The following is a 24587-nucleotide window of genomic DNA, read 5'->3' as shown; positions in this document are numbered from 1 at the left end:
GCTCGCTCACACGCCGGTAGGGAGACACTGACCACAGTCACGTGAAATGGGGGATGTCAGGTGGTGGGAAATCCTAAGGAGGGAAGTGAAGTGGGAAGGTGAATACAGGGGGCAGTGGGCTTGGGGTCGCAGTTTCCTATAGGGAGGCCAGGGCAGGCCTAGAACAGGTGGCATCTGAGTGATGTTCAGGGGAGGTGAGGGAGCAGATGATGAGAAGCAACAAATCTGACCAAATGAGGTCAGAGAAAGAGGCAAGGATGACAAAGAAAACAGGCAAAAATGGAGAAGATGGGGAGCCATTAGGACAAAGACAAATTTTAGGGAAAAAGTATTTGCTGCCTTTTATGTTTCTACGGCAGAAGGGAAAATGGGAAATGTTTCATGGGAAGACGGGGTGATTAAACTAAGAGGAAGAGGTACAGCCAGGAGCAAAGGAAAGGTCATGGGAGAAATGAGACTATGGAAGGAGGGAGCGGCAATGACCTTCACTGGTGTGTCAGCGGCTCGAGGGCAGGACCTTTCTCGTGTTTTGTTCACTGTTTGATCCCCAGCACCCCGATGGTGGGAGGGGGAGTACAGAGAAAGTAAAAAAAATCGGATATTCTCATTCAGTTTCCTGATCGCCCCCTCTGTGCCAATCCTTATTCTGGGTCTGGTGTGGGCAGAGGTTCAACACAAAACACGGACCCTATGCCGGAGGCCACACACTAATGAAGGCAACAAACAAGATACGACCAGAGGCGGTGTTTGAAGGATGAATAGGAGGTAGCCGAGCGGCCAAGAGCGAGCGGTGAGGATGGCCTAGAACACGGCGCGTCCGGGGAAGAACCGGAGAGGAGGGACTGGACAGCGGCGGGGAAAGGTCCAAGTTGAAGGGCGCGGGGCACTCTGGCCACCGCCGGGTACCAGCAACCTCCCGCCCCAGGCCCGCCGCTCACCGCACGCACCGGAAGGGCTGATCTTCCTGGAGCCCCACCCGCCTGCACTCCGCCTCCCAGCTCGTTCCGCCGACGCAAGGGCCGCCAGCCAATCAGCGGTAGCCTCCGTCCCCCTCCCCCCGCGCAAACAGCCAATGAGGCGCAGTCGTTTCCGGAAGTCGTTCCAGCCGGACGGCGTTTCCACGGACGCCCAGGAGGCTGAACCAGTGCTGCCGAGTGCCGTCGGCCCCGCGTGGGCTGGTAAGTGAGGGAATGACGGGGGGAGGCCGGGGCGGCGCCTGAAGACCTGGACCTCCTGGAGCCGCCTGTACCCTAGGGTCCGCAGTGTCGTCCTGAGAGCCCGGCTCGCTGCCTGCCGGTTCCGGCACCACCACGCCCCTCGCGCCCTTCTCCGTGCGCCCCCATCTGGCCTGTCGCCCACGCCGGCCGGCACCGACCCTTCATCTCTCCCACCCCCTCCCTTTTCTCAAAGCCAGGGTCTTTGCCTCTAGTATCGCACTCAGCCCCCTCCACGGTAAAGCTGGGAGGCCCCTTTATGCCCGTTTCACGGGAGAGGAAACCGAGGATGAAGCAGAGAGGTAATCTGACTTGCTCAAGGTCTTGAGATCAGAAAGTGTCAAAGCTGGCTTTAAAACCCAGGTCCGTGTGACCCCAGATTCCTGATCTTCCTGCTGCACTGCGCCGCCTCAGTGCACGCCAGTCGCAGGGACATTCCAGGGTCTCTTTGGGTGGGGAACGGGAAGAGGGCGGAAAGGTTAGCCCGAGGCCAACGTAGGGAATTCGGTGGCTGATGCAATGATTGGACTCGCCGTGCAATGCAGTGAAGGGCTGGACTCTCAAGAAGGTTTCACTGGTCTCCACCCGCCCCCTCGCCCCTAACGCGCACACCACCCATCCCTGATTGGACAGTCTGATCAAGGAAGTTGGTCAGGACTCAAGTGCTGGTGAGAAACAGGGTGATTTATAAGAAACCCCTCCTGCAAACAGTCGAAGGGTGGGGTGTAAAAAAAAAAACAAGGCTCTTTTCAAAAGGAAACTGAAAGAGAGAGGGGAAACACTATAAAAGAAAAGCCCAGCTGCCAAGAGCAATATCAGCTGCTCCGGTGGCCGCCTGTGCAGTGCCTCCCACAACCCAGGTATGTTGTGCTGTCTTCGGTTAGGCTCAGCTTAGTCCTTATTTTACCAGCCTTTTACCAAAGTGCTGGAAACCTTGGCTTAAAGAGCAAGAGGCTGTCTTAGAATCAGAATGTTGGGCATTTTATTTCATCCCATTGACCTGGAAAGTTCAGGTTGATTCCCAGCTTCCCCAGGGATGGAGATGCTGGGTGAGCAGCTGTCTGTCTGGAGTCATGAGTTGAGCTTTAGCCCCTTCGTGTTGGCTGTGATATTCTTCACTGACGAGACCCCCGTAAAGAGCCAACATCCAAACATATTATTAGCATTCTCACTGTGATACTCAAAAATACCTTACGTCTGACTTCGTAGAGATTAATGTCTTCTTTGCCTTTTAAAGTAATTGTTCATTTTATTATTTGGAGAGAAAAATAACCTTTCCTCCTCGGGGTTTACAAAAGAGAAAGTGAACATAATTCGTGCCGAGGTTAGAGGTGTTAGAACTCCCTGCTCTAAAGAAGCCGTCTCCTTGTCCTCCAGGAACTGGAGAGTCCAAGGCTCTTGTCGCCCACGCCCTGCGTCCAGGAGGTGAGGGGTGGTGTCCCACCCCTGGTTCTCCAGGCACCCGGAAACTCCTGGGTCCCCTCCCCAGCCGCTCACAGCAGCTCCGGAATTGGCTGTCTTGAGGCCACCCTTGCCCCAAACGGCAGGACCCTGGCAGGACCCCTGTGTCCTGAGCTGAGCTGTGGGCTGAATTACAACCCCGAGTTTTCCGTGGAACGTTCTGTAATTATTCTTTTCATCCCCAAACCACACCCAGTTTCTTTGAGTGCCTGGTGTGCGCCTCCAGAACAATGGGACCTTTCAAATGAGCACAAGGTTCAAGTCTTTGAGAGGGGAATTGAGAGTGAGTTTTGAAGAGCCTTGTCGCTTTCCCTCGAAGGTGTGCTGTGACCGGCTCGGGAGTGTGCCATGGTGGTCTCTGTTCCCCCAGCGCTTTGTTAGAGGAGAGAAGAGAGGGCCTCACAGACTGTACCTTCCGTTCTGTGTTGTAAGTTACAGTCTTGGCTAAATAGATGAAGCATTTTCCCTTAACGTTACAGTTGATGGGGTAACCACTTAAGACAATGGTCCTGAGAGCCCTGTGGTCTCTCACAGCCCTTTGGAAAGAAAATGAAACCTGGATACTCTGCTGGGACCTCTGTATGTACCGATGTGCCTGCCAGCGAGTGATGAAATTCTGGAGTTCCAGACTCCAGGCTAAACGCCTCTGAAGTTAAACTTCATTCTAAAAGTCACTTAACAAACAAATAAAGGAGGATGCCCTGGCTGGGTATCCCTATTGGTCGGAGCATTGTCCGTGCACCAAAAAAGGTCACAGGTTCGATTCCTGGTCAGGGCCCGTGCCTAGGTTGAGGGTTCAGTCCCCAGTCGGGGTGTGTACGGCAGGTAGCCGATGGATGTTTCTCACATCTAGGTCTCTCTCCTTCTCCCTCCTTCCCTCCTTCCCTCTCTCAAAATCAAACATATTCTCAGATGAGGATTTTTTAAAATTTTTAAAGAAATAAAGGAGGGTGTTGACTAGATGGGAGAAATGGTGGCAAACGGGTGGGTGCACGAAACGAGAGAGGCGGTAGCGTGTTCCCCTTGTCTGCGGTCAGCCCAGTGTAATCCCTCGTGAAGTTGCATCATACATGCACATAAGACTCACGGTGTAGGCGGTTCCCACGCAGCGAGAATTCCCACGCCTCGTGATCACAAGAGCAGGAAGACTCATCTTCCCCTCGGTCAGATTTAGTTCCCACGTGCCTCTTCTTAGATGGGATTCTGATGTATAAAGATCTGTGCTGCCCTGGCCAGGTGGCTCGGTTGGTTGGGGCGTCATCCCGTACACCAAAAGGTTGCAGGTTCAATCCCTGATCAGGGTGCGTACAGGAGACAACTGATATCCCCCACCACCACCTCTCTCCCTCCCTCCCTCCCCTCTCTCTAAAATCCAAAAACATACCCTTGGTGAGGATGAAGAGAAAAACATGAAGGTCCACGTTTTCCTTCCAACACGAACCCCCCAGGCAGCCCCAGGTCCAGCTGTGCACAGCGGGCAGGGACCGGCTGTCCAGGGGTCCCCCACTCCGGGCACCTGGCGCTTCCCCAGGGATTTTCCAGGGTACTTTCCATCTGTCCTTGATTGGGTCCTGCTCACAGACTTCGGAACTTGACTGATAGTGTCAGTGAGACTCTGCGGGAACTGAAGTCTTGTGTGTGTCGGTCAGCCTGTGGCAAAATCGGCTTCTGCATCGTTTGCTCTAAGTGGCAGAGCCGATCGGTGACATTAAGGGAGGACTTAGTAAACTGTGCGCCCAGCTGTGCGGGTCAGGAATCTGGACATGGTGTTTGATCACTTGTGCCTGGAAGTACTTTTTCTTCCTCCCCTGTGCTGTTTGATACGGGCCTCTGGTGCCAGGCGGAGGTTTTTCCGCATTCCTTTTTTTTTTTTTTTTTTTTTTTGAAGATTTTATTTATTTATTTTTAGAGAGGGGAGGGGAGGGAGAAGGAGAGGAGATTTGCCTCTTGCACGCACCCCAGCTGGGGCCAGGCCTGCAACCCAGTCATGGACCCTGGCCGAGAATCGAACCCATAGACTTTCACTTTGCAGGACAATGTCCAACCAACTAAACCACACAGGTCCGGGCTCCTTCTCATTTTACAGACTTCTCTGAACTTCCCACTCCGTGATCTAAGTACGTCTTCAAACTTCCCGTTCTGGGAATTGAGGGGATTCTCAGCCAGGAGGGAAAAGAATCGTGGTCTCCGACCATGCGCAGAATGGTTTAGTGGGGGTGCACACACGTCTCAAATGGCTGTTTAGCAATAGGAAAGTAAAAGTAAATCACCCCTCAAATCTGTGTTTGGTCCCTAGAGTTACTGGAAACCATTATAAATGGTTAAAGGAGCAAAGCAGTTGTCCATGGGACCCCTGCCGCAGGGCGGGCGGGGCTAGACTGCGCGCTCGCCGGCGCTGGCACGCCTGCTCGCGCCGTCCCGCGGTGCGTGCTGCGACGTTGTTCCCACCTTCCGGGGCGGGGCCAAGGGCCCCCTCTCCCCCAGTAGTCTGTGGGATACTATTAGAGAGTACAAGCCCTTGGGCCAAGACACGTGACTTTGTGTCCCGTCTCTGCCACTTGCTGTGCCTCAGTTTACTCGTCTGTGAGATAAACCTGCCTCTCGAGGCTCCGGTGAACTGCCGTGTGGGAGGCACCCGGAGCAGCACCAGGCACAGAGGAGCTGGGAGACAGCCGCTCTGTCGCAACCCTGTTGCTGTGGTCCCCCTCCGTCCAGGAGCAGCAGCGGACGCGGGCGGAGCCCTCACGAACAGCACTGCGGGGGGGGGGGGGGGGGGTGTTGATCACTGGTTTTACAGCTTACAAAACGCTACCTTGTACTTTTGTTCTCATTTCTTCTCGTAACAGCCCTTGAGGCAGGTGGAGAGGTTCCTGGGGGCATCGTTTTGTAGATGAGGAAGCAGACCCTCAGAAAGGGCGAGAGACTGGCCCACGAGGGGGCTGGCTGTGGCCGGTGTCCGCCCTGAGGCGGCATCAGGTGGCTTGCCCCGCGCCCCCACCTTCGAGGTTAGCAGTAAATGACGACTAGCAGAAGGTTCTTCGGAGTTCCGCACTGAGCGAGGCGGCGTGCGTGATGCACAGGCCTATGTGGTTCTCGCCTCATTTGGAAGCCGGGTGTTGCGTCCCCGGAGAACGGCAGCTGGCCGGCGACAGCTGGTCACAGCGGCCGCCATCTGGGAACTCACCTGCAGCACAACCAAAGAGTAAACAGCAGTTCGCCCCACGTGTGGGGCGTGATCAAAGCCCTTCGGTGTGAACTCCCTCCGCAAACACCAGCGCTTCCTGCGCCCTGGGTCCTGGGCGGGGTGCGCTGGGGCTGGGTCGGCGGCCCCTCCGCCGTCCCCCGGAGGCCGGCAGTTCCCTTAGTCCTCGCTGTTGGCACGTGTTCCTCCTCTTTCCCCCTTCTCCTGACCCCAAATTCCTGCTTGTGTTTTCATTAATGGTATTTATCCACGTTCTTGACCACGACTCCCCTCCAGCCTTTTGAGAAAGGAGGACTAGACACAGGAGGGGAGAAGCCGCAATGCCTTATGACTCTCTCCCCCGCCCTCCTTCTTGCTCACAGCGCGTCCCGACCCCTGAGCAGCCCCTGCGCAGCCCAGCGGCGACCGGCTTCGGGACATGGCGGACGAGCAGGGCTGCGCCTCCGGGCTGGAGCTGTTCCACGGCATCACCGCCCAGGCGGAGCGCGTGAGGGCCCTCAAGGCGGGGCAGGCGTCCAAGGTGGGTGACTCGGCGGGGGTCTCTGCGCGGCCTCTGCGCATGCGTCGAGCCTCTCCTGTCGGGTGGTGCTGCCGGGGAGCGCGCCGCTCCCCCAGTGACCGGCTGCGGCCTTGTCTGTGTTCCCCTCTGTCCTCCCCTGGACACCTGTCACCGAGAGAGAGGCTGCTGAAATGCAATGGTCGTCCACCCACCCTCCCCACTTCGTGCCCTTAGAAACGCGCATTTTCAGTGGTCTTAGCTGAATCTAAATCACGCTCATCCTGGTCACTCCTTGGGTCCAGGCCCAGGCTTTCCCCACGGGAGGCAGGGGGTTGGTGCTGCCATGCGCGCTCCCCGTCCCTCCAGCCTCCTGCCCCGTGTCCTCGGGTTGATGTCAGCATCTGCGTGATTCTGGCCACGGCAGCGCTGCGGGCTGCTGGCCCCTTGAGTGTACTGAGTGCCTTTCCTTCCTCAACGGAGTCTGCTTGTCTGCACCCCTTCCTGCCGGGCTCCGTTAGGGCCCGATGGCAGCGGGTCTCAGGCTCGCCCTCACTGGGCGGCTGTCGCCTGGAGGCCCTCACGCCAACGAGTCTGTCAAGTCCTTCTCGGGGTGGGGGGGTCTCTCCCCAGCCTGGCACCTGCTTTGCTCTGGACTGGAGGCCCCCCTCCCACCCTGCCCACCTCGGGCCCTTCCCTCGCTGCCCCCCCCCCAGGGCTCCCTGGCCTCTCTGGGGTTCCTGTCCCCTAACCCTGTGTCTCACTCCTCCGGGTGAGCTGCCCTTGGGCAGAGCCCACCCTCCAGTGGTTTGAGAAGATCACAGCCAAGGAAACGGTGGCTCTTGTGTGGTCTGAAAGGGCCTTTATTTCACCAGCGCGGGACGGCGGGGCCCGGTGTAGAGCTCTGAGGCGCAAGTGCGCACCCCCTCCCGTCCCCCCCGCCCCCGCCCCCAGGCAGCCTGAGCCGCGGTCGGGGCTCGCGGTGGGGAAGCGGGCGAGGCCTGTCTCCCTCGCCATGGAGGTTTGCAGGGCCTGTGTCTTCCTGCCGGAGTGGGGACGTTCCCCGGGTGGGCGTTCGCTCAGGGCTCCTCTGGGGCCAGAAGTTCACGACCTTCACATCTCAGAAATTGCACTTCCTTGGTGTGTTTTCTGTGTTTCTTTGCTGGTTTGCTTAACTCAGACTGCTACTCTGATCTTCTTTTTGACCTATTTTTCGTCTTGTTCTTCACAGTTTTTCACTTTTAACCTATGATCTTGAACTTCCAGAGCTCATCTGACCTCTGAACGTTCCTTTCCTCATAATCACCGTGTACTTGCAGCGTCCTTTGTCTCTGAGGCCCTGTGGTCCTTTTCCCGATGTCCTCTGCCCCCTCTGTAAACTCCGTTTCCTCCGAGTTAACTTCTTCCTTCGGCCCTCCAGTTAGGGGCAACCCCCCGCGTGCTGGTGCTCGGCCGGCTGCCGGGGTTTCCGAGGGGAACAGGAGGCGCCGGTCCCGGCCTGGGCGCCTGGGGGAGGGGCTCACCAGCGCAGGTCGCCCCGACCTGGAGAGCAGCCCGGCCGCCCTCAGCGTTGGGGTCTGCGGGCCTCTTCTCTGAGGTCGGCGGACTGAGAGGTGCAGCCTGCTGCCTGCGGCGTGCAGTGGGGCGGAGGAGCAGGGCTGCCCGGTCCGCCCTGAGCTCCTTGTTCTCAGGGCGCTGCCCTGCGGGGCAGAGAGCCCCAGGGTGGGCAGAGTTCACCGTTCCTCTCCAGACCCTGAACCTCCGGGTGGGTGGGGCACCCACTCGGCTGCGGCGGGACCCTCGGGGGAGACTGGAATAACAGCTCCTTGAACACACATTCGACCAGCGCTCCTGTTTTTGTAGCCCACGCCCTGGCCACTCACCTCCAGGAGGACCCGAAGCCACTCATGGCCTTGACCTCCTGGGGATGCCCCACGAGTCAGGCCAGTCGCTGCCCTGTATTCCCACAGCATCCGAGTACCCGTTCTCACGGTTACCGGTCACCCTGTAGCTTCCGAGCTCCTGGGCTCCTGCTGCCGGTGTCCTCTCCGCGTCCTCTGTCCTCGCAGGGGCACGCCCTCGCCTTCCTGGGGATCTCTGTGCCGTCTGTGCGGAGGGTCTCAGGAGGGGGGCGCCTGGCACGCCCCTCTGCCCTGGGACGCCTCCGCTCCCCGGTCACCTGGCAGCCTGCTCCCCACGACTTCCTCGGCCCCACCTTCAACCCCCGCGTCTTCTTTTCAACCGTCTCCTCCCGGGCTCTCACCAGACAGTCCGCCACCTCACGCTCGCCCCGGGGGGGGGGGGGGTACTCTGTCTCCTGGACCCAAGTAAACCCTGACGTGGAGGAAGAAGGAAATAGGGGTACGGAAAGAAAGTGATGTCAGAACAGGGGGTCGGTTCCTCAGGACGGGGTCGCCCACCAGACAGGGCACGTGGGTAAGGCTATGCCGCTGTTTCAAAAAAAACCCTAAAACAAGGATCCCTAGACCCGTTTTGAGAATTGACAGCTATCATTTTGTCCATTTAACGTTAAATTCTACTAACGTTTAATGAATGTTTACTAGTAGTTCTCAGCAGTCACAGCTGCGCTCACATTCCAGCACACAGGCACCGCGCTGAGCGCAGCTCCACGGCCCCTCTGCAGCCGCCCCCTCCGCAGCCCTGCGGCGCCCACCCTCAGCCGGCCGACACTCGGTGGGAGGGGTCAGAGGGCGCACACTGGGACCAGAGCCGAGAGGTGAAAACTCAGAAGTAAACTTGGGCTTGACCGTGAAATGCAGGACAGTAGGAGCCCCCGGTGTTTTAGAAAGTCGCTTTCAGCAAAGAAAGCCGCTCTGGGTCTCTGACCGCGGCCTGGGCCTGGGCCCCGGCCCTCTTCGCGTCCTGCAGGGGTGAGCCCCGCCGTGGTCAGGGACGGCAGCTCGCTGCAGCGGGGTTTCTGACGGGGGTGGGTTAGAATCTGGGGGCTCTGGCGGGAGACAGTGGCGGGGGTCATGCACAGCCAGAGCAGGACTCGAGAGACGACCCCGGTGTGGGGGGTGAAGATGGAGAGTGGGGCCCTTCTTCTTCTTCTTCTTCTTCTTTTTCTTCTTCTTTTCCGTGGACTCCTTCCACGGAAACCCCCCGCTCGCTCCGAAGGGCCCTGGGGTTGCTGGCGGGCAGCTCAGTGGGTGTTCACAGTGAGATGCACGCCGGTGTGACCCGCACCCGAATGGGGAAACAGCATCACGAGAGCCGTCCCCGGCCTCCCAGTCACCGCCCCTACTCGACAGGGCCCCCCAAGACTCCTCCCCCTCCGACAGCCCTGCCTGAGCGCGACCTCTGTGCGAGGCCGTGGTGTGCGAGGCGGCGGTGCACAGTCTGCGGTGTCCGGCCTCGTTCAGAGCCTGGGCTCTCAGATGCCGTTTCGGCGTTCCGGTCCGTGTTAGGAGTGAGGGCAAGGAAGTGGGCGGGTGGCTGTGCACTGGGACGTCCAGGTCCCGGCACGTCGCGTAAATGCTCCGAATGCAAAGGCCTATGTGTTCCGTGGCAGGCAGACTGGACTGTGGGTGTCCCTCGCCCGCGAGCTGGCGCAGCCAGGCCAGTTATACGGGCCGCTCTGCCTCACCAGGGCCGCCCCGAGACACGCCGGACGTCGGGCTCCCGGAAGAGGGGTCTTCGGCACGTTTCTGGAGTCCCCGGGCGTGCACGTCACCTTGTTTTCCTTGGGCTTCTCTGGGAACAGCAGACAGTGTGCAGACGATGCGGGCAATAGTACAGCTGTTCCGTATGACTCCCTCCTCGGCTCGTGACCTGAAAGCCCGCAGTTTTTCTTTGCCTCTTTCCGTCTGTGCTGTCCTTTCCAGCTGCCGCTGCGGGCCTCGCTGCCGTCATGTTTGCGTCTGTCTGTGTAAACATCCGCCTGGGTCTATGCGGGTGGGAGTGTTACAGAACACACAACAAGGGGGGCCTGGGACGATACACTATTATTGAAAGGAGGCCCTGGGTTGGTTATGTCCGCCGCCAGAGGAAAGACGTCTCTCAATGCCAGAGATTCGTGAAAAGGAAAGGAAATGTTTATTTGATGCTATACAAACTTAAAGTAGTGACCTAATGTCTTTACCAAAAAAATCCCAAAGTCCCTAAAAACACCCACAAACACACAGTCCTTCCTTCCTTCCCCCTTTGCCCAGTCCAGAGTACCGTATCTCAGGAAAGGAAATAGAAGTCCATGGCTTAGGCAGTCCTCTGGTTCTTCCCAGTTAGAACTCCATCTCGACTGGGAGACCTCCCTGGGTTCCCGGCACCCTCCGCTGAGTCACTGGGATCTCTGCTAAAACCAGGTGGTGGTTCCCCCTTCTAAAGCTGTGGGGGCCCCACTCTGCCAGGCCGCGTGGTTCCCTCTCTCTCTGGGATGCAGGAGTCTCCACTCCGTCAAGTCCGCGTGCTTCTCCTCAATGGCTGCCGCGTGGTTCCCCTCCTCAAAGCAGCATGGTTCTCCCCCTCAGGGCTGCGCATGGCTCACCTTCCTAGAGCAGCATGGTTCTCTTCCTAAAGGCTGCCCATGCCAGAACTCGTATCCTTTCAGCTTTACTGGGCTGCCATCATGAGTTTGGGCAGGCGTGGCCCATGTCCTGGAGCCAATCTTCTCTGAGCTCCCACACAGGCACTGTAACGCAGGGGACCTGCCCCCCCCAGTTACACCTAGGTGGGGAAGTTACTTCTGGGTGGGGAAGTTACTTCTGTTCCCCTGTCTTAGAGCTGATCACAGCTACTTAGCATATCTATGCAACCAGCCAAAGGCTATAGATATGTTAAATGACCAACCCAGAGGTTAGCTGCAAGGCTGTTGCTATGCAAAACAGCTCTCAAGGGCCCTGCTCCATTTGTCCCTTCCCCCCAACCCACACCATGGGCAGGGGGGATGGAGACATCCCAAAATCTCCTGGACACCTTAAGTTCTGGACCCCATTTCAAATGCCTATTTGGGGCCCCCCTCTTGGCTGCACCCTGTAACAGGAGGGCGGCTCGGGGCAGAGCTCGGCGGGCCTGGGCAGAGGGCCCTGCTGCACGGCCCCTGCGTCAGCACTGGGGGGGGGGGGCCTGGCTCTCTGGTGCAGCAGCTCTGTCCTAGCCAGCGGACACCGTTTCCCCAGTACCCCCACCACCCCCGCCGAGTTTGGTGGTGACCCACAGCGCTAGAGCGGCAGGGGAAGACAGTACAGTCAGGCCCACACTTGCTGTGTGTCCACGGGCAAGCTCCTGCCCCTCTCCATGTCCCGAGTTTCGGCAGCTGGGAAGGGGCGGGGGCAGTGAGGCTGGCCGCGGGGGCAGCCGAGGTGCTGTGTGCGTGCGGCCGTGGAGACGCGGGGCGAGTGTCGGCTGTCGCTGACGCCTTCGCCTGCGCCCGGCCTCCTGTGGTCAGGATGACGTGGACTCCGCAGTCAGGCTGCTGCTGTCACTGAAGATGGCCTACAGAGCCGCCACCGGGGAGGACTACAAGGTCGACAGCCCTCCCGGGGACCGGGCGCCCGCGGGCGACAGCGCCACGGAAGCCGAGGAGGACTTCGTGGACCCGTGGACGGTGCAGACGAGCAGCGCGAAGGGCGTCGACTACGACAAGCTCATCGGTAGGTCCGGGAAGCCCCGGCCTGGGGGCCGCTCCGGGGTGCCCCTCCCGCCGAGCGGACGCTAGGTCCGGTCCGGCTCCGAGGCCAAGAAACACAGCCGCGGCGCTTGGGTGGTGCGTTCCACTCCCAAAGGGCGACGCTTAAACTGAGTTATCAGTAAAGCTAATTGCAAAGCAGTGACCCCCGTGGAGAGCTCGCAGGGTGTGGGGAGGGGCTGCGGAAACAGGCACCTGGGCAGCCTCGGGCGTTGTCTTCCGCTCAGTGTCTGCGGGTCGGTCACAGGTCACCGAAGCATCCCCCCCGCCCGCCCCCCCCCCCCCCCCAGGAGGCTGCTCGTGCAGCTGCAAGCCTGGAAGTCAGTTTAGGAAGGGCGGCTGCGGGCAGGTGGCCCGCCGGCGCTTCCAGGCCCTTCCCCGGGGGCCTTCCTGCGCAGGAAGCCCCTCCCCTGAGACCACCGCTAGCCGTGCAGGCAGGCACAGAACTGAAACGGGCCGCTCCCGATCACAGCCGTCTCCCGCGCTACGTGACTGCGTCGGTGAGGGCGAGTTCGCTCCGGCACGGGCCTCGGCTCGGCCCGGCCAGCTCGGAACATTAAGAAGTGTCATTGTCGGCATGTGTGAACCACGCGTTAATAAGCACCGGCCCCCCATGTGCATTCTGAACATTTCCCGCCGGAACCCAGTCCAGACCAAACGGCATTTCGCTCTGCGCGTGGTTTTCTGTCAAGCCGGCCGTGGTCTCGGCTGTCGGCGTCACTGCAGAGGAGGACACTGGACCTGGTGGTTGGGGGCGGGGCCGGGGCAGAGACGGGGGGCGGGGGGCGGCTTCACTGAGACTCGAGTGGATCCCTCCTTTCCCCTTGGTCTCAGTAACACCCGACCGCCAGACCTCCCGCCGATTCCGTATTCCCCGTCCTTTCTCCAGTTCGATTTGGAAGCAGTAAAATCGACAGAGAGCTGGTGAACCGGATCGAGAGAGCCACGGGCCAGAAACCACACCGCTTCCTGCGCAGAGGCATCTTCTTCTCTCACAGGTCAGCTTCCGGCCGCGGGCCTGCGCCCCCCTCCGGTCCCCCGCATGGGGTGGGGGCCCTTCCCGCAGTGCTGCTGGGGGGCCGGGGCCGTGGGAGGCAGTTGGCAGGGGCCTGCACCCACCTCCTGCCCTGCCGGCAGCTGGCGGTGGCATCGTCCCCGCCCCTTCGCCCTCTGGCCCTTAGCGCGTGGTCCCGTCGCTGGCCCAGCTCACACGGGGAAGGGCACACCCGGCCCAGCTCACACGGGGAAGGGCACATCTGGCCCAGTTCACATGGGGAACTCGAGACGAGATTGGTGCCACACTGTGTCCGGGTTCGCGTCCCCCACACAGTGAGCAGGGGCTTCCTGAAACCGCAAGCCCCCTCTTCCTTGCATTGTGCCGGCCTGTTCGCAAATAGTCCCGAGAGAGAGGCGGGGGGGGCGCACGCGCGGCGGAGCGCTCCCCCGCCCAGACCGGAAATGCCTCGCGGATGACATCAGAACCCGGGCGCCGCCGAAGGGCTGCTGCCGCTCCCACCCGCAGGTCGCAGGTCACCTGGGGCGGCTGGCCCCTTTTCCAGGTTCTGTTCGTGGACTTGATAGTGCAAGGGGCGGGGGGCGTTCTGCTTTGCTCCCCCTTCACAGTCTCAGGGGGGCATACAGGGGTGGTCACCAGGCAGCCCAACATTTCGAATTCTAGGGGCGCCCCGGGCCTCACCCAGCCTTTTCCTTCGTGAGATCTCATTCAGCTTCTGCAGATAAACAGTCGCTTTTTCAGGCTGTTCACCGGGCTGTGCAGCCATCACCACTCTCTGATTCCAGAACATTTCCGTCACCCTGAAACGAGACCCCTGCCCTGAGCAGCCGGTCCCCACCTGTCCCTCTCCCTGACTGCCACGGGCAACTACGAGCCGCCCCACCCCCACCCCACCCCACTCCCGGAGTCTGCAGGCGGCCCGCTCTGCACGTCCCACACAGACAGACACGCAGTGAGCACCGGTGTCAGCTGCGGGGGGTGTGGGGCCGGAAGGTCAGGGCCGTTCTCAAGTGTGAGAACGCCGCTGCCGCCCGAGGGGGTTGGGGTGTGGAAGCACAGAAAGCCAGGACACCCCTGACCCTGTCGGCCCGGAGGCGAGCGCAGGTGGCCTGCTCAGGGCTCCGCGGAGGCACCCTCAGAATCCTGTCGGGCGGCCTCCGCCCGGACCTCCGGAAAAGACACCCGCTTCTCTCTTATTTGGGGAAACTCTGCCCAGAACCAAGAAACAGTCACACCTTCGAGAGGTGGCTTCACACCCTGCCCCCACATCGCAGTCACTTTGGGGGGGGGGGCTTTAGAAAAACATGGCTTCCCGGATGTCACCCCAGACCCTGGGGGTGAGCACGTCTGAGGGTGGGGCCCGGGCAGGTGCAGTGTGGACACAGCAGCCGTGAGGTTCCGACACAGCCAGGAAGGGGAGCCCCCGGGGGGCCTCGTCTGTGGACCCCACCCTGGGAAGGGCGGGTGACTCCAGAGTGACCCCCTCAGTCAGACCCCGTGGCACCTGCCATCTGCCCGACCTGGCTCTGAGCAGCTGGTGGCTCCAAGCAGGGACTGTGCGGCGCTGGCCTGGCGTCCCCCAGGACAGGACGGTGGGGAACACAGATGACGTATTAGTGGTGATGACTGGGAAGATCCCCCAGTCCGGGGTGTGCGTGTGTTTAAGATTTTACTTATTTTATAGAGAGAGGGGGAGGGAGGGAGAGAAACATCACTGTGTGATTGCCTCTCGTGTGCCCCCCACTGGGGACCTGGCCCGCAACCCAGGTGTGTGCCCTGACTGGGAATCGAACCCGTGACCCTTTGGTTCACAGGCCAGAGCTCAAGCCACTGGCCACACCAGCTGGGGCTTTTTTTTTTTTTTTTTTTTTTAGCACATTATCCTAAACCTTTTGTGTCTTCTATTTTTAAAACAATCACAGGAGAAACCCTTTCCGCAGACACTTCCTGTCCTTTTTCTAACGTAACCTCCCAGGATAACACACCGGGTCCTCCCGCTCGTCCCGACACCCCCCGGGCGAGCCCGGGCACCTTGCCTTCCCCCGGAAAACCCGCGCCGCCCCCTCCCCCCCTGCAGGGACATGAACCAAGTGCTCGACGCCTACGAGAACAAGAAGCCGTTCTACCTGTACACGGGCAGGGGCCCCTCCTCCGAGGCCATGCACCTGGGCCACCTCATCCCCTTCATTTTCACCAAGTGAGTGTTGTGGCAGGGGGCTTGCCTCTTTTTTTTTTTCTTTTTTAATTTTATTTTTTTTATTCTACTGTTTTTAGAGGGGAGGGGAAGGAGAGAAACCGGGGACCGAACCCGCCCCCACCCCCAGGCGTGGGTCCTGCCTGGAGGTTAGACCAGGGACCTCTCTCTCACTGTGCAGGGCGCTGCCCAGCCCACCAAACCGGGCCGTGCCGCCCAGGGAGGCAAGGAGGGTTCGACGCCAGTTGTTGTAGGAACTGTGCGTTCAGGCGCCGCACGGCGCTTTCCTGCAGGGAGAAGGAGGTGTCAGCCCCTCCCCGTGTCTCGTAGGTGGCTGCAGGACGTGTTCAACGTGCCCCTGGTCATCCAGATGACGGACGACGAGAAGTACCTGTGGAAGGACCTGACCCTGGACCAGTCCCACGGCTATGCCGTGGAGAACGCCAAGGACATCATCGCCTGCGGCTTCGACATCAACAAGACCCTCATCTTCTCCGACCTCGACTACATGGGGTGAGGGGCGACTACATGGGGTGAGGGGTGAGGGGTGAGGGGCGGCGCCTGACCCGGCCCGCTCCCGGCCGCCCGTGGGCCTCTGGGCCTCTGCTCTCCGAGTCCCCATCTCCCGGGAGGGGTCTCAGTGCCAGTGCCAGGCGGCCCGGCAGAGGGGCCCACAGCGCCTGCCTGTGTTCCCACCCTGACCTCAGCTTCCGTGAGACTCGGCGGCCCCGGCCTGCTCGCCCAGCTCCCTCAGTCAGCAGATGCCAGTGGAGTGTCTGCTGCGCGCCAGGCTGCTGCTGGGGCCCAGTGGCCAGCGGGGCACCCGTCCATCCACTCTCTCAGGGCCCCTTCCAGCCAGGGGAGTCGGCAGGTGACGCTAAGCCCCGTGAGGACAGGAGGAAGGAGGACCTGCGCGCAGAGCCCCCGATGGCTCGCCGGGGTGCCCCATGCAGACCGCACACACGCAGGGCGCCCCGAGCAGCGCCTGGCGCCGGCAGGTGCTCCCGAGTGCTGCCGCCAGCGCTCCCCCAACACTGCGCTGCTCGGGGGCCCGCCCCTGCAGCCCTGGAGGTGTGAGAGGCAGGTGGTCTCCGCAGGGGTGGACTGACACTCGGCCGTCGTCTGCGGGACGCAGCCCAACACGTCACTCCTCACCGGTGCCAAAGCCTCGGCGGTGGGCACCACTGCAGCAGGGAAGGGGCCTGTCCCCCAGGGTCGGTCTTCTTCAGAAACACGGCTCAGACGCCCCAGGGCTGGGGTCCTGTTGCACCATCAGCTAATGCCCCGCCCCCCACCATGTTTGCTTCACCCTTAGCCGAGTTCCCTCTGCTCGCAGGATGGCTGCCACAGATCCAGGCCTTGCGTCCACAGCCCTCCCCATGCAGGAGAGAGCCTTGTGGTCGAGGCTGCCCCACAGTGGAGGGGCCGTGGTGGCCAGAGGTGGGGGGCTGGCTGCACCGAGGCGGGCCCTCCTCCATGGGCCCAGGGGTGCCTTCCCGGGCGGTCGGTTGGTCTGGCACCGAGCCGCAGACCGTCTCCCGAAACACAGGGCACAGTCTGTCTCTCCAGAGGCGCCTCCTTGGGGCTCCCATACTGGAGCCCCCCAGGATGGCCAGCCACCAAGCCCGGGGGCATGCCGGCGCTTCCTGTCGGCCACTGGCCCGCACCTGGTCGTGTTCGAGCCTCTCTTGCTTGTGGCCTGCTGTCTCCTGGTGGCCCCACCCTGGCGTGCCTGCGTGCCGGGCGGCTCCACCGACTGAGGCCCACCTGCCGTGCGGGCTGTGCCTGCCGTGGCTGTGGGCCGCCTCCCTCCCAAGTCCGTGAACCCGGCTGGCGTGGCCCCTACCAGCTTCACCGCCTGTGCCTTTGACCTTGACCGAAGGCCCTGTGCCTGGGGTCTGATTCTGATTGTCTCTGCAGGTCGACCCCAGCCTTCTACAAGAACGTGGTGAAGATTCAGAAGCACGTGACCTTCAACCAAGTGAAAGGCATTTTCGGCTTCACGGACAGTGACTCCATCGGTAAGGAGTCGCTGCTGCCTGCCCCGCCCGCAGCTGGCGGGCCCAGGGCGGCGCCCGTGCGCCCTGGCTCTTGGAGCGGAAAACCCCAAGGGGCTTCCTCGGAACGGGAGGAGCCAGTGCCGGGCCTTCGGCCACTGTCCTGGGCACGTGGAGCTGTCCCGCAGGGTCCTGGCTGCCCCTCCCCTCAGCCGTCCGTTTTCAGGCCGAGGAGAAAGCAGGAAGGGCCCTGCACAGACGGCCGAGGAGCCCCGTGGCTCGCGGTGCGGCCCCGGGGGGCGTCTGAGTGCCCCGCACTGTGGCGAGGTCCACCAGAACCCCCCCCCCCCCGTTTGGTGGGTCTCAGCAAACAGCAGTGGCAGCACCCCCCCCCCCCCCCCCCAGATTGTGGGAGTGCATTCTGCGCCGGGGCAGCGCCGCTGAGATAACCGCACGGTGCGGGGCGACGGGGGGGGGGGGGGGGGGGCGCTAAACTCCGGGTGATGCGTTTACGAGACAGACCGGGTTTAACAGCGGCCCGGGCCAGCGCTACGACGTGACGAAGGCAAGGGGGGAAATAGAGTAGAATCACAACTAAAACGTGTGGAAACAGAGAAAACAGGTGAAAAGAGGCGCGAACTGGTCCCTAGGTCTGTTCCTTCTTTTCTGTAGTTGTCACGTTTCCTTGGGTGACGGTTCCCTCCCTGGCGGCGAGAGCCTGTTCGGGCCCTCCCCCCACCCCCCACCGCCCGGGCTCGGGCTCCTGCTGAGCGCCCTCTGTCCTCCTCCCAGGGAAGATCAGCTTTCCCGCCATCCAGGCCGCGCCCTCCTTCAGCAACTCCTTCCCCCACATCTTCGGAGCCAAGTCGGATGTGCAGTGCCTCATCCCCTGCGCCATCGACCAGGTCCGGGGCGGGGCGGGGTGGGGCGGGGCGGGGCGGGGCGGGGCGGGGCATCCTGTCGTGGCGGACTGTGTGCTTCCGCCAGCACAGCGGGGCAGGCGGCCGGGAGGGGTGCCGGGTGGAGACCCGGCTCCGTACCCCGACTGGGAGCTGGGGGCGCTGTGGAGCCCCCTCGGCGTCCTCAGAGGCCCCCTCTGCCCCCAGGACCCGTACTTCAGGATGACGAGGGACGTGGCCCCCAGGATCGGCTACCCCAAGCCGGCGCTGCTGCACTCGACCTTCTTCCCGGCGCTGCAGGGGGCGCAGACCAAGATGAGCGCCAGCGACGCCAACTCCTCCATCTTCCTCACGGACTCGGCCAGGCAGATCAAGGACAAGGTGAGCACGGCGGCCGGGGGGGGGGGGGCTCCCCTTCGGGGGCAGAGGGCTGCGCGGTGCGTCTCTGGTTTCTGAGCGGAGCTGTGCTCCAGAGCCGGCGGGCGCTCTGCTCACGGCTCCTCACGTCGAGTCCCACCGGGAGAGTGCAGTGTGTTCCTCTTAGAGACACGGGGAGGACGAGGTCGGGGTGACCGGGGCGGCCCCGTTCCCGCCCCTGAAAAACCGGCGGAGCTGCTGGCCTGTGAGCAGCCACCACGGGCCTCGGCGGCTGGTGTTCTCGCGGAGCCCCGCCTGGCCCGGCGCGCCGGGGGCCCAGTCAGCGTTGGTCGAGTCACCAGGGAAGTGGGAGCTGGGCATTCGTTCGAGCGGCCGGGTCCTCTGAGCCCAGACGTGCGTCTGCGGGCTGGAAGGTCACAGCGGGGGCACAGGCCCGTGTCTGAAGCGCGCAGTGCGACCGCCTGAGCCGCTGCGGGGCCCAGCCTTCCGGGGAGCCCCCGGCAGGCTCTGCTTCACGGCAGGAAAACCCTTCTTCGCACCGAAGCCTTCTTCAAGGAGACGGCACCCCAGCCCCCGGCCCCACCCACCGGAAGCTGTGTCGGTGGGCTCTCTCTGTCCTCCTCTGCCTCTCCCTACGGGCCCAGGTGCCCAGCGCAGGCATGCCGGGGGTGCCCGGGCAGCTCCCGCTGCTGCAGCGGAGCAGGTTCTGTTGGGTCTGAGATGCTATTGGAGACGAGTCGTTCCTGGCTCTGGGGCGCCTGTCACCCGCTGAGGGACCCGCAGGCTGGTGGCCGTGAGCCAGGTCAGGAAGTGCACGGCCACAGAGGCCACCAGGGGCACAAGTGGCCTACGGGCAGGGCAGGGTGGGGCAGGGTGGGGCCGGGCCGAGTCCCACTCTGCGGCTCCGCCTCTTCCCGGGAGTCGCAGCAGGACCCCGAGAGGGGACGCAGCGGCATGGCCACCAGCTGCCTGCCACGTGCCTGCCCGTGAGCACGCCGAGTCCTGGCCTGTTTACTTTGTATTTCCTGCAGCCTCTGTGGTTCAAATACGATGATTGTATGACTCGTTCCTTTTTTTGTCAGGAAGAGGGAAGGGGCCCCCCACCAGCCCCTACCCCCCGCCAGGCCCCCCCACACCCCGAAGGTCCACACCCCAGCACCGCGAGCAGCTTCCTCGTCTCGGGAGCCGCGCTCCCTGGGGCCGCTGCAGCAGGCGGCTGGCCCGCACCGCACTGCGCGCCGCCCGCGTGCTGCGTCCCGAGGGTGGCCTGTCCTGGGGGCCCCAGGGGGCCCACTAAACCTCCCGCTGAGAACGCGCTGGCTCGGTCACCCCGCTCCCCCTCCCCCTCCCCCCCAAACAGGACAGGGTGACGCGTGCGCACGGCAGGTGTCCTCAGTCCTCACTGAAAGGACACGGGGGGACTCTGTCCTTCCTGGCTTCCTCCTCTCCCTCCTGGCCCTGGTTCCTCCGGGGTTCTCCTCAGTGGTCCCTGGCGTGCGTCTGCGAGTCTGTCTGTCTGCAGCTCCTGAAGTGTCAGCCGGGCCCTCCTTCAGGTGTCCTGGGTCCCGTGCCAGCCCCTGAGCCATCCGCCCCTGCCTGCCACTCTCTCCTGGGGGGAGGCAGCGGCTGGGCTTGCTCTGGGGGTGGGGGGGCTGCTGCACCCCGTCCTCCGGTGGCGGCCCCGCCACCCCAGCTGTCTGTGTCTCTCTGGAGGTGGCGGGCGTCTGTCCTCTCTCTGAAGCTCGTTCCAGGGAGCACTGCGGGACGTTCCCCCACATGTCCAAGTTCCTGACCCTGTTCTCTCTGGGGCTCGGGGCACGAAGCAACTCCGCCCCCCGCAGCCCCTCCCTGCGGCGAGGCCCGCGGTCCCGGGGACCCCTGGGTTGGCAGGGGGAGCTGTCTACGGGCCTCCTGCCTCCGCCCCAAGCCCGGCCCCCCTCCAGCCAGGACCTGGCGTGACCGCCAGCTCCCAGGCTCCGGCCGGCGGCTGGGCCCGGCTAGCGTGTGTGTGTCTCCGGCCGGCGCAGGTCAACAAGCACGCGTTCTCCGGAGGCAGAGACACCATCGAGGAGCACAGGCAGCTCGGGGGTAACTGCGACGTGGACGTGTCCTACATGTACCTGACCTTCTTCCTGGAGGACGACGACAAGCTGGAGCAGATCAGGAAGGTGAGGTGGGGGGGGCCGGGCCCCCGGGACTGAAGCTGAGCGGGTGGACGGGTGTGCACCCGGGTGCCCCAAACCCTCGAGAGCAGACACTCGCGGAAGGGGGAGGCAAGCTGCTGTTTATGCAGCGGCCGCCCAGAAGGCTTAACCGCACTCACGTCAGGGCTCCGTCCACGTGAAAACAGCTCCCTCCCGAGGGCGCGGGCTTGGCTGCAGCTGTGAGCCCGGCGCTTCCCGGCCCCAGCAGGGGCGGCCGAGCTGCCGGCACGGCCCTCCGGGAGCAGCGTGGCCGTGGAGACCCCGCAGGGTGCTCTCAGCCTTGGCCCCAGCTTTCTAGCTCTCGGGCCTCTGCAGCCCCGTGGCCCCGACTAGGAACGAGCACCCCGTTCGCAGACAGGACAGGCCGGACAGCAGGGTCGGCGGTCACTAGGCCCATCACAGGGCGGGGGTGTGCGAGGCTCGGTGGCACGGGTGACACCCTGCAGCCGTGATACAAGAAAAGGGGGGGGCACGAAGTGGACCCGCAGGCAGAGCAGTGAGCCGGGGGAATCTGAGGAACAGCAGAGCAGCAGCAGCAGCATTCTCCCCGGGGCAAGGGCTTCTGGCCTCGCCACCCCTCGGGGTGGTGTCAGCGCTTCCTTCGTGAGGCTGCTCAGCGAGTCCGCGTTCCCTTTACTGTCAAGAAGCGGGAGAGGCCGCAGCGCCGTGCAGAAGCCGGCGAGGCTGGGGCAGCGGCCGTGGGTCCGTGCGCTTGGCGGCCCGGCCCCAGCTCCCCAGGCAGGGCGGCTGCATCTGCACGCCCTCCCCCCTTCCGCCGGCTGAGGCAGGTCGGAGCCACACGCCCGCAGTCGGGACCGAGCCCCGTTTTTAGGAAGGCGCAGTTTAAGGCTCCGGGCAGGCCGTGGGAGGGCGGGGCCGGCCCTCACACCCCTCTCCTCCGCGGGCAGGACTACTCCAGCGGAGCCATGCTCACCGGCGAGCTCAAGAAGGAGCTCATCGAGGTGCTGCAGCCCCTGATCGCGGAGCACCAGGCCCGGCGCAAGGAGGTCACGGACGAGATAGTCCGAGAGTTCATGACTCCCCGGAAGCTGTTCTACGACTTCCAGTAACGCCCATTCGACCTGCTCACCCCTCCTGACCGCCCCAGCCCAGCAGCCCCCCGCTGCGCCAGGCCCCGCCCCCGGCCGTCACTGGGCCTGGCGTCGGGGAGTCCCATGTGTCTGCCAACACTGTCCTGCCTGCGAATGTCACCCCTGCTGTCTCTCGAGGACAGACCCCTGTGCACTGCCTGGGTGCCGGGGGCGGGGCCCGTCCCCCCGGAGTCTCTCCCGTAAGGCAGCCCCGGGACACGGAGTCCGGGGCGCCGCTGTCCGCTGGCCAGCCTGCTCCGGCCCAGAGGAGGAGCCCCATCTGAAAACATCTGCGGTTGCAAACGGACCCGCACAGCCTGCCGGCAAAGAGCCTGTGTTCTGTGGGCGCACACCCGGGGTCCGGGCGCCACCGCCATAAAACCGGAAGGTGCTCCCGATGGTGAGGTGGGGAGTGTGATGGGCACAGAGGCGTCTCAGCCCATCGCCCCCGACACCAAACACACCGCTGGCGAGAGCCGCGCTGTGCGCGTGCCTGAGAGGCCGCCCGGCCGGAGAGCCACAAAACACCGGGTTTCGGCTAGCACGGGCCACGTCGATTAAACAGAGTCCTTGTGGGAGAGACGTCCGGCTTACTTTCTCTGGACCACACGTGTCCCCAGAAGTCACGCCCCCGTCCCTGGCCCACCTGGTGCTGTCCGCCTCGGCCCCAGAACCCTGCGCACTGACACTCCACCCCGAGAGCCGGGCAGCGCCTGTCACCTCTGCAGACGCTTTGGTCTCGACACTTGCCTGGCGCAGCGGTCTGCGGGGGCGAGGGGCGTGGCTAGAGAGCACGCAGCGGCCCAAGTCGGCAGTACGCCCGCCTGCACGGTTGGGAAAGCCCCCCGGGGAGGGGCGGGGTCCACTCCTGAGCACCCTACCCCCTTGTTGCTTGTTGGCCTAAATAAACTTCCTGTGCTCCAATGTGTGGCTGTGCTGTCTGGGGTTTGGGCAGCGACAGGGGCCTCACTTCAGGCCCCTGGCGCCTGCTGCCGAGACCTGCGTGCGGCCCCTCCGTGGGTGGCCTTTGAGGGCGCTGGGGGCCCCGTTGGGGTGCAGGCGGGGTGGCAGCCCTTCCCCTGTCCCTCCCTCTGCAGTTTCCCTGGTCTGACCCCCCCACCTCACTTCTCCCCCCATGGCTTGAGGGAGAATGCAGGCAGGGGTCCTGGTTTTCGCCCCCCAGAAGCTGCTGTGCTCCGGGCAGAGTCCGGGCTGTCTAGTGACAGACCGAGTGGGCTGGGCTCGTTCCCCTGGGGCCCCGGCTCACTCCACCCGCCCACTCTCATCTAGCAAGTGGGGAAACTGAGGTTGGAGAGAGGGGCGTGTGACATGTGCAAGACCACACAGTGAGCCTGACAGCAGGCCTGTCCTGCCTTCCTCTGGCCAAAACCTGCGGGTTGTGGAGTCCGTCCCCACCCCCACCCCAGATGCCAGGATTAGGACAGATGTCATGGCCCGCCCAGCAGGTGTTCGGGGGGTGACCCCAGCTTGGTTCCCAGCCCCCGAGGGCAGGGCTCCTGCCGGAAGAACTCTGACTGTCGGTGTCCACTCATCAGACCTGGTGGGGACAGCGTAGAGGACCCCCTGCGTGGCCATGGTCATCCGAGTGGGGGACGGGCAGACGGGCGGCCAGAGGGAGCCCACACCCAGGACGGCACTTCAGGGACAAGAGCGGGCAGGGCGCTCCGGCCTCTGGCCTCCGGCGCCGCAGCCTCGGACAGACCCGCTCTCCCGTGGGCGTTCCGCCAGCCTCCCTTCCGGGGGCCAGGGCCCGGCTCGGGTCCGCTGAGTGAACACCCGTCACCCCCACATGGTGTTTCTGGGGCACCCTGAGCCTGTGAAGGGGTGCCGTTAGTGGGAAGACCCAGCTCTGGCCCCACTCATTCTGGGCCCGCCCCCCTCCCTCACCCCGGTGCCCCCTTTTCTGAAGAAGGGCTGGGTCGGCCCTAAGGACCCTGCTACCCAGAGGCTGTGGACAGCGAGGACTTCCGGCGAAGCCACTCCCCCACCACGGGCATCCCCACCGCCCCCAGCCCGAGCCCTCTCCAGGGCAGGGGCATGCAGATGCGGCACCAGGTTTGCCACGGCAAACCCTCTCATTTGCCGACCTCCCGGCACCTGGCCAGCACGCCAGCCTCTTTAATTCCACCTGGACGGACCCCCGGGAAGTGGTGCAGGGCCTCATGCTTTTACTTGTCCACGCCCACGCTGCAGCCCTGAGCACCTGCATGGGCCGGGCTGCGCCGGTGGACTCCAGACCAGACAGCTGCTGCCCCTGGACAGCTCCCAGTCTCGGGTGGGGGAGGGGGTGTGTGACCGGACCACACACCGGGGCCCTGTGGGCGCTGAGCAGGTGACACCCGAAAGCCCGGTGGCCAGGCAGGGACGGCTTCCTGTAGGCGGTGATGTCTGAGGGGGGCAGTCAGCCGGGCAGGGAGTGTGGGGCCTAAGCAGCAAAGCCTTGGTCAAGCCGGTGTGTCCCGGCAGCCAGGCCGGGATGGGCCACCCACGTGTCCCGGAAACAGCAGGCTGTGTGGCCAGAACACTGGAGGGTCTTCTGTCTGCAGGCAGACACGGTCAAGGCCAGTGTCTACAAGGGCTGAGTGCAGTCCGAGGCAGGTGCTGGCTGGCCTCACCTGAGGGCTGCTGCCACGGGGACCCAGCAGGTTTGTCTGCACCGCCAGCGCTGGCCCCCGACGGCCCCATCCGCGGATAACATGTGAGCCGGAGAGAGGGCTGAAGCCACGGGAGCCCCCACCCTCCCGGCCGCGTGGCCGCGTGGAAGCCCGGCT

General features: G+C 63.3%; 2 protein-coding genes across 3 annotated transcripts in view; one reads left to right on the top strand and one right to left on the bottom strand.

Annotated features, from left to right (window-relative positions):
• WDR25 (WD repeat domain 25) overlaps nt 1-1359 on the bottom strand; it is a 95654-nt gene extending 94295 nt beyond the window's left edge. The window contains exon 1 of the mRNA XM_036017597.1: nt 939-1359. The gene's annotated coding sequence lies outside the window, so the exon portion shown is untranslated. The remainder of the gene's footprint in view (nt 1-938) is intronic.
• On the top strand, nt 1084-22713 carry WARS1 (tryptophanyl-tRNA synthetase 1). Of its 2 annotated transcripts, none has more exons than XM_028506436.2 (11): nt 1084-1178; nt 6240-6397; nt 11778-11982; nt 12907-13015; nt 15110-15229; nt 15557-15739; nt 17147-17247; nt 18016-18128; nt 18330-18503; nt 20528-20668; nt 21613-22713. In XM_028506436.2, exons 2-11 carry the CDS (start codon nt 6296-6298, stop codon nt 21772-21774), a joined length of 1410 nt encoding a protein of 469 aa, XP_028362237.1. In that variant the 5' UTR covers nt 1084-1178; nt 6240-6295; the 3' UTR covers nt 21775-22713. The 2 variants fall into 2 exon arrangements, with proteins under 2 accessions (XP_028362237.1, XP_035869866.1); XM_036013973.1 differs by lacking the exon at nt 1084-1178 and adding an exon at nt 2053-2074.
• Nucleotides 22714-24587: the final 1874 nt, after the last annotated feature.

Source organism: Phyllostomus discolor, chromosome 1, assembly GCF_004126475.2.
Source record: "Phyllostomus discolor isolate MPI-MPIP mPhyDis1 chromosome 1, mPhyDis1.pri.v3, whole genome shotgun sequence".
Classification (NCBI taxonomy): Eukaryota; Metazoa; Chordata; class Mammalia; order Chiroptera; family Phyllostomidae; genus Phyllostomus; species Phyllostomus discolor.
Note: the sequence above shows the minus strand (reverse complement) of the source record. Positions and strands in the feature narration are given on the sequence as shown.